The following is an 18,249-nucleotide window of genomic DNA, read 5'->3' as shown; positions in this document are numbered from 1 at the left end:
ACACAACACAACTTCATCTCTCCTGTTAGTTTGATAGTAGATTGGCCAATCTCTTAAGTGGGGCTTAATGTGATGAAGAAGTTTGTTTGTGTCTGCAAGATTCCAAGACCGTTACCAGCGACCATAAATGAAGTTATTTATAATGTATTTAAAATCTTTATAGAGTGTTAAGAATTCGGATAAGGGAGGGGGGGATCTAAAGCAGACATGGCAGACGAGTCTGCTTGATCATTCCCTTTGATATCCATATGACTGTCCTTGCTGATGAACTCGTATGATAGTAGCAGACGATAAATACCTGTTACTAATGGGTGATAAAGCTGTTGTTACTAATTTCTTGTAACGAGGACAAAGAATCAGAACAGATAATGTGTTACAAAACTGATGAGGACTGAATGAACTCGAAGACTTGGAAAATAGCCTGGAGCTCAGCTGTTAAAAATATAAGCAGCAGGTGGTAGGCGAACAGAAATGGTCTTGGATGGCTTCATGGTAGCCCAAACTATCCGATCACCATCTTTCGAACCACCTCTATAAATGGGGGTATAATCACCATACTTAAGACCTTAGCTCTCCGAAGAGAGATTGGAACAGCCCACAGTGGAGTCCTAAAGAAAGAGGTATTCGCAATACCAGCCTCAGACAAAAGGGGTTGTATGTGAATACCAAATGATGGAATGACATTAGTTTTTAGCAGATATACATGCTCATGATATGGTTTAAATATGGTGTTGAATTAAATATGATTTTATTAAGATGCTATTTTCGTCGAATTATGAGTAGATAGATTGATTGCGTGGATCCTATAATACTGGGTCTCAAGGTGGTACGCATGGTGGTAGTTTTGAATATTATAATCAGAAATAGTACGGAATTACAATCAATGGCCGTATGCTAATTATAATAGCATTAAACATAAAATGAGTTTCTAGTATAAATAAAATAAAACCAAGTACGAACAATCCAAACCATTAGACAAAATTCGATGTCCTAAAAAACGATATAGGCAAAATCGTGACAGAGTAAAAAGGTTCTTTAAAAGTAAGTTACTCTCTGGAAATACTACAAATGATACTTATACATGTAATACAACGTATTTTGAAGAAAGGAATACAGCCATATCGAAAAGAACGGTTGCGTTTTATTTGACCAATTATATAGTACGTACATCGTAAACATGTCCTAGACTACGACAGTCTATTATATGTAGCAGGTTGGGTAATGCAATTCATGGGGAGAAACATTCTCTGGAAATGCTGATTGCATGGTAACTAATATGATAGTCACGATCATTATTGGGGCCTATAAATACGAGCTGCAAAGTGCTAGCTACCCACTTGAGCGTATTCTGTTTTTCTTACTTATTATTGTTGATTCCTGATTTACCGGTCTAGACACACGACATGCATTTCCGAGGATACTGTGCATTGTTAGTAGTTGTAGCTGTAACCTTTGCAAATCTCAGTGAGTCTGTTACTGTTCTTGAGTTGGACAAAGAGGCTTCCAAGTATACTTCGTTTAAAGAAGCATGGAAACAATCTGCTACAATGTACAAAGATTTGCCTGCAGCTTGTGCAAAATACAAAAACGTGATTGACCAAGCTGAGATGAGAATAATAATAGCTTATACCACGGACACGGCGTTTCACAGCGAATTAAATGAATATGTACGGACAGGTACAACTACAAAAGCTAGGAAGTTTCCAAAGGCCAAAGCTGCATTGTCAAAAGCATTGAAAAAACTCGGGGACTACCAACGAAATCACAAGACCAGCCGTCACACAGGCAAGCTATACCGTGCTGAATCCTACGATGATGTTTATAAGACCTATAATAAAGGTAAAGGTAAACTGGTACAATTTACCTCCACATCTATATACAAGAATGTGGCAGAAAAATATAGAGACGATCGTAGACTAGATTACTTAACAACATTCAAAAACCCACCGGCTGGCGCATACATTGGAGATTGTTCAGCTATTCCTCCGGAGTATGAGTTTTTGTTACCATTTGGTCTAGAATACACACCGGAGGAAGTAAAGGATGAGACTGCAATTTTGAATTTACAAGTAAGATGTTTTTTGGGGTAATTTTTGTTTATAAAGCGGTTGCATGTTGTTGGTACCAAGTCAATAAATAACGTTTTTATAGACAGGTATTATGGTCTGTACGCAGCCTCCCAAATCGTCTCTAATAACCAGGTTTTAATAGAACAGGGATGGAGGCAGTAGAACCTCGAATTTCGGATTTCCCTTACTTCTTAAATACAATAGATGAAAAACAATTTTGAACTAGGTATGGCATATTGATAAATAAATTGATAAAACCTTATAAACGGCTCTCGCAACGGCCGATGGAAATGTATTTCTGTACTCGGATAAAGATAAAATATTTTTGTTTTGAATTTTTCAGAAAAATGTTGCCACAACTATAGCGATACCTCGTCTTAAACGCAAGCCCGCTAAAACAAAATGCTTTCCCGCTAAAACAGAACTATTAACACGAAATGGTGTTAAATACATAGAAGATATAGAAATTGGCGACGAAGTACAAGTTATCTCCCCTGATGGTAGTGTTGGTTACAGTGAAGTATGGTGTCATGGTCATTACGATCTCAACTCGACCAATAGCTACCTGGAAATAACAACACAGACACATGTATTACCCATCAGTCATCGGCATTATCTTCCGGTTGCTGTTAACTCAACTTTCATCTATAAAATGGCACAAGATGTCAAGGTATGGTGAAATATTTACAGGGATTTAGGTTAGGATATTGAATTATTTTGTTTTATTGATTGTGTGTGAAACTTTCCCGAATTATTCATTATTGTTCAGTGAACGTAATTGTGGGCGATAAAAGTAAAATCTGATTAAGACAACATATGTATGCTTATTTTCGAATTCTTTGTATACCCCAGATATTGTGCGTTATCATGTTGGCCCATCCATCCGTCCACACGTACCTATGAAAGCGATAGGGTCTACATTTATCATACAATTCTAATGATACCTGGTACCGGCAATATATCTACGACATGAGGATTGAGTTCCGGTTTAATCCACATTGGTGATAAAGCAAACAATAGAACATTGTATTTGTGTCTATGATGTCTGCGATGCGATGAGTTCGAATTCGCTGACATGTTGCAACACAAATCATCTTGCGAATATGATAGGATTTACATTTATATATGAATATTTGGATTTCAGGTAGGGGATTTTCTGGTAACGGTTGATGGCGATGGGCAGTTGTTAGAAATGGTGCAGTATGTAAAGGAAATTGAAAGAACGGGCGCCTTTTCCCCGTTGACGAAATCCGGTCACGTTCTTATAAATGGAATCCAGGCCTCGTGTTATTCTGAGGTTTACCCGACAACAGCCCATGCAGGTTTGACCCCATTCCGAGTGGCCTATGATGTCACACCGCGAGCTATCATGGATCTCATTCTAGCACCTAATTCAAATGGTGTACCGTATATTTTTGATGCAGTTCTCAATACAATGGGTCCATTTATTGTACAGGGGTCTGCAGGTACCATGGAAACCAATGGTCTTCCAAATCTGTTCCGGCCTTTTGTACATACCATTTCATAAATATAAAAATCAATTAATTTCAAATGCCATCTGTGAAGTTTTTAATTCCTGTTTAAGATATGTGCTTTTCTCAAACCAATTATATTTTTTTCAGTTTTAATTCTAATAATGGATTGTTAATTTTATTTATGTGTCTTGAACGAAAGACGACCTTCAGACAAATTCCATCTTAGTACACCACGATCTTGACATTATCACTAATAGTTTGGTAACAAGAAGATATTTTCGTACGCCTATAACTGAGACTTAAAATTACGGAAAAGAAAAATTATAAAATTTGTATTAATTCTTAATTATTGTTTTAGACATATGCTTTTTGTATATCCCCTCGAACGCTCTTATACCAAAGTGCGTGACATATATTTATGAAACTTGCTGAAATACTTCATTAGATTAGAACTTTGTCAAAATTCAATTCATTTAATCGACCTTTATCATCATGCTGGATTTTATTAAATCAAATATTAAACATACATTATACAAGAGCTAAATCTACGTATCGCAGGTCTTTCTTTAGGCCTGAAATGTTCTCTAAATTTTAAATATATACTGGATTTGAATACATTTTGTGATGGATGATTTAACATCAAAATGGATAATGGAGACTTTGTGTTTTATCGTACCGACTTGAGTAATGATGATTGAGGCTAGGCCTACAATTCAATCGCTAATATATCGGTTCAGAGTGGATCAATTTGACTAAAATTTTTAAGCAAACCCCCCTTTACATTATCTAGTTTTTAACTATTATAGTGAGAACTGCCAGCTCTTTATCTAATCTCCCATAATGCATCTTTAAAGGAGGTCGTCCATCTAATTATGTTCAATAGCTTGAGATAGCTATAATTTTCAACATATTCCCTTTACATTATTTATTTATTAACTATTATAGTGAGAACTGTCAGCTATTTATCCAATCTTCCATAATCCCCCTTTAAGGCTAAATAAATTTAATATTAATATATTGTCATATAAAACAACTCATATAAATTCATCGACAAAGAATGTTTAAAAAAAATAAGCTTACCTTTTGCAGATAAATGAGTCAGTATTTTCTATCTTCAGAACAGAACAGCCAGACGTAAAATTACTTGTGACTTCATATTTTCAACAAGAACAATGAAAATGTCTGTGTGTATACGTCACACTAATGTCAAAGATTGCCAAATTTCCGGGTTATTTAATGGCACTTACATATCTTACCGTTTTAGTTTAATATTTTGAAAACTTGTGCACATTGATTCTTCATTATTAGGAAAAGCCTTCTCCAAATTTGAACATTTGAATGCTATCTATATTTATATAGTTATTACCTTTTATATTTTTATTTACTTAACATATATTTTTTTCGCCCTTTATTATAATATTGTGTGTACTAAGTTTTGTTTCGTATTGTATCAATATTAAAATTTGAATTTTGTATTCCTGCTTATATCAGTTTAATCCTGCTAATTTCATTTATCTGCTGCAGTTGAATAAAATTCTTTTAAAATGCTTTTTTTTAATATCTAAAAGTAGACAATTTACTTCAGACCGCACTCCATTTGAAAACAATTATAGAAAATATACCAATACATGCACGTATTTTGTTATTGGCCGGAAGCATCCGAATAATGGTGCAGACGTAATATGTCGAGGTCCATAAGGAAACTTTCAGACAAACCTCCACTTGTTTCCATAAAGTCCATCGGGCTTGGGTGGGAATGTGACCAAACCCCTGTGACGGATCCATTCACTTGAGTGTCTTGTCCTCTGGTTTTGTCTGCTGTTTGGAGCCACGGTGTTCGATCCCTGCATTGGGCGAGAAGGTTCATCGGGATTTTCCAACGTTGTTCCCCTTGTCAGTGGTACAGGGCGGAGGGCCGGAAAGGGACATCTGTCTAGTATTTCGGATGGGTCGAAAAACCGAGGCCCCGTGTATACATTGAGGCGCACGTTAAAGATCCCGTGGCAGTTAGAATTCGATATAAGAGTAGGCCATAGTGCCGCTATCCGGGCAAAATTTCCCTCATTGCACACTGAATGGCGTGTGCCCGTGTTCATTAGCCAAGTCGAGGCAGAACAGTAGGACATTAAACCTCATTTCATTTCATTTCATTTTGTCTGCTGTTTGTATTGTATTTACTTGCCGTGTACATTCCCAAGCAGTTAGTCACTTCATGAATGCCCTAGGCCCAAAACATTGTCACTATCTCTAACACGTATGGGGGAGGGGTGGAGGGCTAAAGAGGGTAATTTTCTCCTGTAATTTGGGGAACAGTTTTCGTTTTAAACTTACGTCATATTTTTTATACTTATATTTGTGCATAAGCTAGAAACGTTGGGATATACTCTTCGTGGTCCCATTTACAGTCGGTTTTACACATAATGTCTCGCCTCTTCAACCAAAGCACCTACAGAGTTTGGACAGGCACAGGGGACAAGCCATCCCCCAGTCCATCCCTGATCCATAACCCTAACCAGTTATCCATTAAGGCATCGCCTGTCGGTCTGCTATTTTAAGGGTGATATATTTCAATTCTTAGGCTAATGTCTGGTATTCGCCCCTTGTAAGAAGATGTGACTGGGCCTGGGGGCTTTTAAAACTAGCTACGGGCATTTTGATTCTGTGGAAGATTGTGCGATAGTGTGGTCTCCTCTGCGCTTTAGAAGCAATATTTAAAGAGAGGGAACTCTAATTATCAACTGGATTCAGACCACAATATCTCTTTGCCTGCCTATAATTTGTACGCTCTCTACGGAGTAACACCTGGGAATTCCTTGCTCAAAAGCTTGTATGGGGTTCACCGTGGAAACTTTGAAACCCACAAATTGGACGCAACCATACCAGTAAAAATGTAACCACAGGCCGTGTAGGCTATTCTCTTAATCTGGTTATCCTTCCGTCTCTAAACTAAAAATATTAACCAAAACAATTGACATTTAATGGGTGCATTTAATAATATAAAACGAATTAAAACAAAACCAAAAAAGGCAACGGTGCAAAACAGCTTACGTGTCCTTGGTATAATAACAAGAGAGAGAGAGAGAGCAATAAAGTTTAACGTCCACTCGACAAAAACTATGTTTCAATTTTCAGTGCTGGGAGGAAATTAGAGTGCCGGAAAAAAAACAAGAGGTTGGACAAGCGACCCTAAACCTTGTCATGTTCAAGCGGGGAATCGAAACCACTTGGCTCAATGACATACATTATGATTTCACGCGCACGCGTTAAACCACTAGACTACCATCCCCAATCCCTTAGTTTGAAATTAGTCAACTGACAGTTCTTCTACTGATTGACAAACCTGGATGTTCAAGATTGTTTATAAAAAAAAAACATAACAGAAAGCTACGAAAGAAATAAAATAGCAAAATCTATACTAATATTTGTGACTGTCGTTTGTCTGTCTGTTTGTCTGTCTGTCTGTTCGGGGTTGGCGGCTACCCTAGGTCTGCCCAGAGTCTGAAATTTGGGGTATAGGGGTAGCTCGGACCGGGGAGTAACATAGGCCAGGTGGCATTCTGCTAGTTATAAATAAAAGAAAAGGAACGCAGTTTTCTACATTTATAGAAACAACCAACTATCTACATGCAACTATTATTCAGGATTGGATTAGCATGAAGGTGGCGATAGCTCGGTTTAAAATAAACTAAAATGGTAAACATACATTATGCTACAGCTAAATCTGCCTATCACAGGCCTTCTCGATGCTTCCTATTTTCGTTATATTTGAATCTTCAACCAAATCCATACTAAAATGAAAGAATCAAATATTGAAATGAAAAGATGTAATATATAGATAACAAGTAGAAACCATTTTAGCAGTCAAAAGAAAAAGAAACGAGGGGGCGGGGGAGAAAATATTAACTACACACTAATTAAGGATTAAGTAAATCTACCCATAGATTTGGAAGAAAATGTCCCGAATCTCTTTAATTTAGGCTTATGTTTCTGGATTTCTATATGGCTTCTCGGAGAATTCTGTTTTTTCCACACTGTCAAGTTCCTGGCTAGAATTTCCGTCTTTATCAGTGATTATTTTTTACAGCTTCGGGTGGTTTGCGCGTTTGCGTCAGGGTTTCCTTCATTATAGATTTAACTTTGATTTCTGGGTAATTATTGTATTCTATGAGGACATTGTTGATGTGTTGTAGTTCATCGTCACACAATAATTTACCGCGTCTAATTAACAGTGGTTTATAGATTATCAGTAGAGTTGTTCACCAATATGTCTAGAAATGGTAGCTAGTTGTCATTTTCTAGTTCTACTGTAAGATGATCAAGAAGGTGCTGAGGATTCTTCCTTGGTTCCATGATGACAAATACGCATCGACTTTTCTCATCCATTGTATTGGTTGGAAAGGTGCAGACAAGAGGGCAGTTTCTTCAAAATGCGTCATGTACACTTCCGTTACGAGTGGACTTTTTGGAGAACCCATGGGTAACCCATGGACATGTTCATAAATATCGGCTTGCCATGAGAAGTAAGCAGAGTTAACGCAATCCTCTATGAGTTGAATTATACTATCGATTTTGAGGTCTGTAGACAATTTATGGTAAATAGCTTCAACTCGTTGTCGTAAAAGAATTACTGCTTCATCTCTTGGTATATTGGTGAATACATCAAGTAAATCATAACTAACTAACTGACCATTTTCATCATTTTGCTTAAGTCTTTCACAGACCTCTGCCAGGTCTTTAATATAGGAATTAGCGCTAGAGAGCAAGTTAACAGTCTTATTTTGATTGGGTCTTTATGAATTTTAACCTGTACTTTAGCATACGATGGCGTTGGATGGGATATGTTTAATTTCTCATATAGTTGTTTGTCTATTTCATTATTGTCGCGAAGGGTTTTTAATGTTGCTTGTAGGTTGAACTGTCTGACAAGGTGTTGTTTACTAATTAGTTCAGGTGACAGGTATCTATTATTACTGTGGCTTTACCGTTATCAGTTGCTACTATTGATACATCTTTTTACGTAAAACCACGCATTTATTGTTTGCATTCGAATATTGTGGGTGGAATAGATATGGGGCGGGTGTGTAGTATGTGGGAAGTTTTTTAATTATCGAACATCGCATTTGGTGGCTTGCTATGTTCTCACCTGTTAGATCTATTTATTGGTTATGTAACGAAGACAGTAAACAATTCGATTACACGATGGTCTAATTTTAGAGAGTATTAAGTTCCCCGGTCCGAAGGCAAAACTTAATAAGTCACTTGAGTTGGGACCATATTTGGAGTAACCAGGTTATGTACTTCGTATTGATGTACTAGATATTGCAATCTCTTGTATACGTAAACAGCTACACCCATGTCTAGTCTACCAATCAAATGGCTTAAAACATGTAGAGACAAAGATGGCAGCCCTCTTTCCCCATTGTTTCAAGTTCTGAGAAGTAGTTTCTGAGAACATTTCCTTTACATTTATCGTAAATACATAACGGTGTGGACTAGCCGAGGGAAAAGATTAGTTGAAATGCCTTTTATGTTAGCTTCCATACTACGTTTTACCTTGGAAAAATGTGTGTCATTCAACTGAATTTGCTACAGCAAAACCTATTAACTCATTTCCCCGCCAAAATCTAACGGAAAATCATAATGTTTATTATAGGTGAAAATTATGTAAGCTAGTGTGTATCTGTTATGCAGTAATTTTTTTTATTACAGGCGAAGCAAAATGTTTGCTATAGCCCCAAAAATATATATAGATATAAATAGTACGCATTGTAATTTATATATACATAGATAACAGTATATCACTGAAAATAAATTCATATATAAATACATAATTAAATAATCCTACCCCAACTCAACCCCCACCCCCTCAAAAAAAAAACAAAAAAAAAAAACAAACACACCTAAAGAAGTTTGCCATTTCTAATTTTCATTGAGTGATACAGATATTTTCCAAGATAAAGTAGTTTTATATTATTATCACCATGATTCATGAGGTTTTTTTTAGTTTGTGAAGAGATGGAAAAGAGCAAAAATATCGCGAAAAATATTTTTTACGGATGGATATATAAGCGGGACAGCACAGCAGAAAGTGAAATTTATCTTCAACAGCTTTCATATTACAACATTTGCATAATCTTTTATATCTTTCGATTTTATTATATCGTCCGGTTTCAATGCTTAGTTGAACGAAAATGACATAACTGTTTTATGCTTTACTTGAATATTCGATTTGAGGTAAGTTTCTGGTTCATGAATAGTTCTATATAATTTATAAAACCGTAGTTTACTTGAGTCGTCTACTGTGGCGAACCATGTCTGGTAAAACTGATCTTTTATACGAATTTCTATTTGATAAAATTGATATATCAAAAGCGTTTTGGTGATCCCATATATAGGAAAACCCAACGTTATTTCAATATGTGTCATCTATTTATTTGGGGATTTCGGCGGGGGACATCAGCCTCACTGTTGGCTTGTTTTTCCAAATACGGAAACAGTTATATCACGAAAAATATCCGTGATATCTTTGACAAGAATATGAATGTTCCCGTTACACAAAACAGTGTTATTTAGAGATTCATACTTGCTTATAACTACCTCGTGAAATTCATTAATTCTAGATACGTCCCATTTAATAAATACCATTTAGAGATTTAACCTGTAGTTTAAATTTTAAAGGTGAATGGTCCGAAAATCCCGTTACATCTAAAACTTCAAAATTATGCATAAGATTTAAATAATCATTTGGGACTAAAAGGTAATCTATAACACTTGTTCCCCTTGGTGAGCAAAACGTAAATTTAACTAAATTTTTATTTTCGCCTAGCCGACCATTGGCGATTAAACAGTCGTTTGATTTGCATAGATCAATTAATTTGTATAACACTTGTTCCTCTTGGTGAGCAAAGCGTAAATTTAACTAAATTTTTATATTCGCCTAGCCGACCATTGGCGATTAAACAGTCGGTTGATTTGCATAGATCAATTAATTTGTTTCCAAACAAATTTAAAACTTTATCTTGAGATAGTCGAGGAATATTATTTCTATTATTACAAACATGAGCTAATGTTCCAATATATCTATCTAAATTATCATTTTCTATTTGTTCAGGTTCATCTCTTGTTCTGCTCTTGAAATCCCCACATATCAAAGCTTTACCTATACTAGAATATTGGACATAAATCTGTTCTATCTCAAGAAATAAATCAAAATTACATATATTGTAAATGAACTATAATCTGGCGGGATATAAACAAAAATAATATAAACGTCTTCAAAAGATTCAAACAGAGATCGATCTATCTTAACGACACATAAACCCCACGGTTCACTGCGAACTACAGAAACATATTTATTTAGACTCCACTTATGTAGAATAGCTAAACGACCACAGATTGAGTTACGTTTACCAAGTTTATATAAGTTGCCACGATTCACGAACCGTGAACACCCCAGGTGAAACCTTTCCAGTAGATATACTCTCCATACCGTCTTTTAACCAGGTTTCACATAACAGTACGATATCAAAATAAGATATATAATTGATAAAGGAATTATCATCCATTACTGAATTCAATCCATGAATATTCCATGCAGCTATGGCAATATAATCAGTTGACCTAGCGTCTGCTATACAGATCTGGTGTTGGTAATGTAAACCGGGTATCACCAGGAAGCTTAATGGCATTTGACCTTCTTGATCGCGCGCCAACCGTTTGAAAACCTTCGTTTGATGGAGTGTCGTAATTTCTATTTGTAGGGGTGGATGATAGCGGACCCCGAGAATTCTATTCTTGGATGGTGTTTGGAACTGCATCAATGTGACTCGAATCAATTAATTTTTATTCCGTTTGGTCGTTAACAGGCAGACAATTATTGGTGATAGTTGCTGCGTTGGCAAAAGTACCCTGTGGCCTTATCAACTGACGACGGTCTGTAGATATTTTACAGTCTAGAGATTTCACCATAATTCTACCGTCGTTTGTCCAACAACCCTCTATAAGTTTATTTTTGTAAGGGCTCTGGTTTTCCTATACAGAATCGACCTGCTTTTAATTAGGGCATCGTTTATATAGATTTTAAAATTTATGTTATTATTGTTTGTTTTTAGACGCTTTTTGTTTCCGAACACTACATATCTGAATCGATAGCTTATAAATCGAACTATAATGTCCATGCAATAACCTGGGCGCACCGGACTAAAGCGATACGATCTGCCAATATCATGTAATAAGAGTTGGACATTCAAATGATTAGTAATTTCACAATTCATAATGTCAAGAATTATATAATCGGTGTTTTCCCTTTCACCCGGTCCGACTTCAGGTTATCAGCTAAACTTGAGACATGTACGTCTCAAGTATTGTTCTAGATCATCAGTCCTATTTTCTGAATGAGATATACGCTGGTTTAAATTACTTATAATATCGGGCTGAGATAGTAAATATGCTCTCGTGTTATCATTTTTCAATAGATCGGCAATAAAAGTTTTTAACGATTGTTCATCCTTTAACAATGCGTCTAGAAAACTACTGTCTGTTCTAGGCGACACTACGACTCGAAAATTGCTTACTGTTGTGCATGCCGCCTCCGCTTCACTACGGACTGGATACGCAAGACCAAGATATGGTGCCGCTTCCGCTTCATTACGGACTAGATATGCAAGACCAAGATATGATGCCGCTTCCGCTTTATTACGGACTGGATATGCAAGATCAAGATATGACCTAAAAATACACCGTCGCCAGCTTATCACGGTCTCGCCTCCGAGTTGGACCTCGTCATCCCGAATTGAATAGTTATATTGCCTCGTGCCACTTTAATGGTAGTACGAATAACAATAAATATTTTCTTTTCTTTAATTAAATAAGTAGATGTAGTAATATCATAGTTAGTTTTGTTTATTCTATGTGTGAGGATTTGTATCCTGTGCGTGTCTCGCGGAGCACATACAAAATCGTTAACACATTTTATAGGTTAACGCACGTGCGTTTTAGCACGCTCCCACACGTGCTTTTACACGTGTGTATTTAAACTTAGATATTCTGTTGAGGTATTACATAGGATACAAGGTTGTTATTTAACAATATTATATACCCAATATTTAGTATTGAGTGTTTGTTATGACGATATTTCAATTTAATTTAGAATAAATTGAATTTATAAGCTGATATTTAGTAGTGTATAATGGAATATAAACTAAACATTAATAAATGCTCTATCGAAGAGTTATTAGATATTGGTGTTAACTCAAACACCGCAGAATGTATTTATGCAGCAGCCTCGCGTTTGTGCGGCAAGTTAAAACCTGCTGACTTATTACAAGTCCCAGGGGTTATGGATCTCCCCACATCAATTTATATACGACTGACTTGTTCAAATGATGAAGGGGTGAGTAGTAGTAGTAGGTATGACAGAAGTTATAGTAAACGTTCAGATGAACAAAATGATTAATCGGCGTCTACTGCCGCGGGGATATCTTACTTGACCCGGTCGTATGTCGAAAACAGAATAAAAATCCAATCCCGGTTGATCCGGGTGAAATTGAGTTTTTTTGCGTTTGCAGGAAACCCGACGATGGGAATCCAATGATTTGCTGTGATCATTGTAACGAATGGTATGACTTCAATTGCATGGGTATCCCGACTGATTCTGAGTGGGAAGACACCGAATATATACTATTCAAAAAAAGTAGGGGATATTTGATTTTGGGGGCATAATACTAAAATATGTAAATGACTACGAAAAAAGTCACTATAGAACCTAACAGAAGAAACATTTCCAGTTACATGTGACGCCCAAACGCACCAATAGCTACCGCATGGAATGCAGGTGATGCTTGGGATCATCATGGGGGTCCAACCCAAGATTTGCACGACTCTGACTTTGAATGTTACAGTCATTGTGGCATTGAATTCCAGGGTGGAAACATCAGTTTAATTGTTTTAGTGACCAGAAAACAAATATTGATATGCGTCGGCTTACCCAAAATGAAAGGTTACGTGCCCTTGGCATGCTACAGATCGGCACAACACAGGCGGTTGTGGCGCGGACGATGAATGTTTCTCAGTCTGTCATAAGCAGGCTATGGTCCAGATACCGTGATACACAATCTGTACAGGACAGACCACGCTCAGGTCGACCAAGGGCGACAACTCAAGCCCAGGATCGATTTATCCGTACCTTGGCCTTGAGAAATCGTGTCATCACAGCAAATCAGATCAGCGCTCGTCTTCAAACAGACACTGGTGTGAGAGTGAGTGGCCAGACGATTCGGAATCGACTGCATAGGGGTCACCGTCGCGCCCGACGTCCTCGCGTGATCCCTTGTTTGAGAGATCATCACATTCAGGCAAGACGTCGTTGGTGTAGGGATCGTCAACACTGGGATAATCGACGCTGGAGCAATGTGATGTTTTCAGATGAGTCAAGGTTCACTGTTGATTTTTTGGACAGACGTAGGAGGGTGTGGCGTCGTCGAAACGAGCGCTTCCAAGACGTTAACGTCATCAGACATGATCGATTTGGGGGTGGTTCTGTTATGGTGTGGGGAGGCATCACTGTTGCTGGAAGAACGGCTTTACATGTTGTTGCAGGGCGTGTTACAGGCCAGTACTACCGGGACAACATCTTGGCAGTCCATGTTGTGCCGTTCGCACGACGTCATGGCCGCCGTTTCATCTTCCAGGATGACAACGCAAGATGTCACAGGGCCAGGATCGTTACAGGTTACCTCCAACAACAGAACATCACCACATTACCTTGGCCAGCACTGAGTCCCGACCTCTCCCCCATCGAGCATGTCTGGGACATGCTTGGACAGAGGTTACGTCAACGTCAACAACGTCCTGCCAATGTCCAAGAACTTGCTGCTGCGTTGCAACAGGAATGGGACAATCTGGACCAAAATGACCTTAGACGTCTCATTAGGAGTATGCCACGTCGGATCAATGCTTGTTTGGCAAACAGATGAGGATTTACCCGTTACTGACTTGGTTGTGATGCTGTGGTAACTTTGCTGTTTGACCCCGGGTATCATTTTACCCTTATAATGGTCAGTCTGTGCCTTACTTAGTCTAACGATCATTTGGAATAAATCGATGACTGTGAACTTCATTTCATTTTGTCATTTGTTTCTTCGTCAGTTTCATTAGGTGACTTTAAAAGCACTTAAAAATCAAATATCCCCTACTTTTTTTGAATAGTATATTTGGCCCCGTTGTACAGCGTAGAGTGATACCGTGATTGTATTAAAAAGTTACTGTCTTTACCGATTTTTATACGGTAAAGGCAGTGATAGTTTATTTTTATTGTAGATTATGGATAATTCGGTTGGATATAGGTGGAATTCCGCATCACGTCAGACTGAGGGGAGATTAGTTAACCCGGGGGTGAGACGCGGGATAAGTCGGGGACAATATGTATTACCATTGGGGGATGGGGATTTTAGTCCTCAGTCGCAATTAAGGCACAGCAAAAGTCCTCGGAGGTATCGACGCCTTGGTATAGAGATCAGAGGGCTACAACCAGCTTCCCTCTACCACCAACCCTGTTGACATCCGCTTTAATTCCCATGACCTCTTCCACAGGGCTTGTAAATCCGCCAGTTCCTAACCAGAGAGAAACGACACAAAATCGTCACCAGAAATGCCCTTTGATTGGCTGTCCTGTTGTAGACAGGAAGATCAAATTCCATTGGTTTTGGGCTCACCCCCACCCCTACTTTGCAGATTGGCTGACCCGTTTGTAGGGAACAACCTGAAGACTAATTGGAAACGTTATGCTAAAATTTGGGAAGTACCCCGATAGGTATGGGTATCTCGTTAAATAGATGGACATGGTTACCAGAGACTTCAGGGCTGAGAACAAACACGTTCCCAGCCCTACGCAAAATTTGTAGGCTAAGGGGGTGGCCTCAGCTGGTTCGTTATACCTTGCGCCCCTTCAATTCTCCGGTATGTTTAATATATTGGAGATGTATGATAATTCTTTTGAACCATTTAGACCCGGTTAGTCAAGGGGAATTGTGTAACTATTTAAGAGGCCCTGCCCGTATTAAATTGGAGGGAATGGCCCAGACAAAAGATTGGGACTCTGAATCATTGAATCCCGTACTGGTCCGGGATACAGACGAAACCCTAGTAGAGCAGGAGCCGGGGGGGGGGTAACCTAGCTGAAAAGTGTACCAATTTTCTCCTATATGGTATCAATGTATGTATATCTGGTATCATCAGAATGTAAGTCTGCCGGGTTTCTGGTGGTGGGTGTGGTATTCCACGCCCAAAATGCCATGATCCCCAACTAGGCTAGATTAGCTCAAAAGTGTACCACATGAAAATCGCACAGCAATGTACCGTACATCTTCAGGTATTACAAAAACACTCTGACAGACATTTCTAGTGGTGGGGTACCCCTGACAGAGCTATTTAATTGCCAGACATTTGTAGTGATGGAGTATCCCTGACAAGTGTTATCTAATTTTCAGACCAAAGCTAGGCTAGATTAGCTCAAATCTGTACCACCTAAAACAGCTTTGGAGTTGTTCAGTACCACCACAGGAATTATGAATGACCACTAGCAGACAGTTTGTGCGGTGGGTTGCCCCTAACAGACACGCCCAAGATAAACAAGGCTATCTCATCTTCACAAGCATGTCTTTAATGATGTATAAACAACAAGTGCATCTCATCTTCACAAGCCAGTCTTTAATGATGTATAAACAGGTCTATCAGGTCTACAGTGTATAAATAGATAACATATTGGTTTTCTATTTTTAGATGTGTAGATGTAAATATAACAGTGAAGGATATGATGATACGGAAGCGTATACGGGTCATGCAAAGTTTTGTAGAAGACCTCGAGATCCTGCGATCCTGTGATACTTTCTCGAGATCTCAATTTAATGTTCTCGAAATCCTCTAATAATTTTCTCGAGAATCTACCACCCTGTGTTAACGATCTCGAGAATTTGAGTTAATGTTCTCGGGATCTTGCCATCCTGTGTAAATGTTCTCGAGATCTCGGGTATTTTTATGTGTACGCGTAGTTTTAACGTATTTTCAGCGCCCCACAAACTGTCGTTTCGGAGTCCCCCGCCACCCCCACCCCCACCCCCACTCCACACACACACACACTCACTTTCCCGAAAACCTTAATAGCGCCACAGAGCCTACAGGTTTTAACGGATTTGTTTCAAATTTAGTGTAAAGCATTGGGGCCATGAGAGGCCGGTCCCTGTCGCTTCTAGCGCACCTTATCGTTCTGGAGTTATTCCCCTTATCCGAAAAACTTGTTAACGCAATAGAGGCTACAGTCTTTAATTGATTTTGTTTTTCAAATGTGGGGTGAAGCACTAGGACCTTTCGATTTTCAGTACTCCTCAAACTTCTGTTCGAGAGTTACCCTCTTTGTATTTCTTTAAAATATGTGACGATGAGAGGACGAACCCTATCGATATTCAGCATTCCGTGACCTTCTGTTCCTTAATATACACCCCTCCCCGCCATAGAGGCTTCACTTTTAAAATTTTGTGTGAAGCTTTGGGGTCATGAACTTTATTTATTCAATGGTTAGCGATCTTCCGTTCCGGAGTTATACTCTCCATTCTTTGAAAACCTTGTTTTTAACGGATTTTCGATATTCAGTGTTCCGCGACAAGGATGACCCTGTTAATTTTCAGCAATATAAGATTTCTGTCCCAGAGATATACAAGCACGTGAACACGATAGAGATACAATTTTCGATGAATGCTAGATCCTTATTCAATTTATTAAACAACCAAGTTTTGCTTTTGAATAATCTGCTGTTGAGGCATAGATGCTGGGTGGCTGTCGTTCAAATTTCTTTTGAATCATTAGTCTCACAAGCAGAGGAACCCTATTTATTTTCGGCGGAACAATAAACCTTATTGATTTGCAGCGCTCCCTGATGTTTTTTTATAGCGTTATTCCTATTTTCCGGTAAACCTTGTGAACGCGTTAGAGCCCAGAATTTTTCTAAATGTGAATCATTAGTGTCACAAGCAGAGGAACCCTATTATATTTTCGGCGGAACAATGAACCTTATTGATTTGCCGCGTTTCCTGATGTTTTGTTATAGCGTGAACGCGTTAGAGCCTAGAGTTTTTCAAGATTTTTTATTTAAAATCTGCTCCGAAGCATTTGTACTACAGTACAATAAACTCTCTGTCTAGCTTTATTCTAAACCAAAATATGGTCCGAAAACCATGCAAAAAATGACATTTTCAATTAAACGTCGCCCACACATTAAATTGAAATAATTTAACAGGCATGTCTGTAATTCAAAGCTTCCCACATTATAGCTAACGTGGTAGGGTTTTGAATTTCATATTTGGTGTGAAGTATTGGGGCCATAAGACGATGAAACCTATCGATTTTAATCATATTTCAAATTTAGTAAATCATGGGTACCCTATCGATTTCCGTTTATTCTTTCAATAGTTAGCAGTTTTCCTTTGTAACAAATGTTAGAGTATTTTTTTGTTATCAAATTTGGTGCGAAGTATTGGGACAAAGGTTGTTTCAAAATGTGGAGACACTACCATATAAGGTTTCATATTAACTCGGGATCTCGAGAAAATTTACATAGGATGTCAATATCTCGAGAAAATTAACTCGAATTCTCGAGAAAATTTACACAGGATGTCAGTATCTCAGGAAAATTATCAGGGGATTTCGAGAACATT

At 38.1% G+C, this 18,249-nt stretch overlaps 1 protein-coding gene across 1 annotated transcript; it reads left to right on the top strand.

The window, feature by feature from the left end:
- The first annotated feature begins 1,327 nt into the window (after positions 1-1,327).
- Positions 1,328-5,171, top strand: LOC126830993 (uncharacterized). Its single transcript, XM_050561608.2, has 3 exons — positions 1,328-2,069; positions 2,413-2,739; positions 3,214-5,171. The coding sequence occupies exons 1-3, from the start codon at positions 1,404-1,406 to the stop codon at positions 3,595-3,597; spliced, it is 1,377 nt and encodes a 458-aa protein (XP_050417565.1). The 5' UTR covers positions 1,328-1,403; the 3' UTR covers positions 3,598-5,171.
- The last annotated feature ends 13,078 nt before the right edge of the window (positions 5,172-18,249 follow it).

This window comes from Patella vulgata, chromosome 8 (genome assembly GCF_932274485.2).
Source record: "Patella vulgata chromosome 8, xgPatVulg1.2, whole genome shotgun sequence".
NCBI lineage: Eukaryota > Metazoa > Mollusca > Gastropoda > Patellidae > Patella > Patella vulgata.
This window is presented reverse-complemented; position numbering and strand designations above follow the sequence as displayed.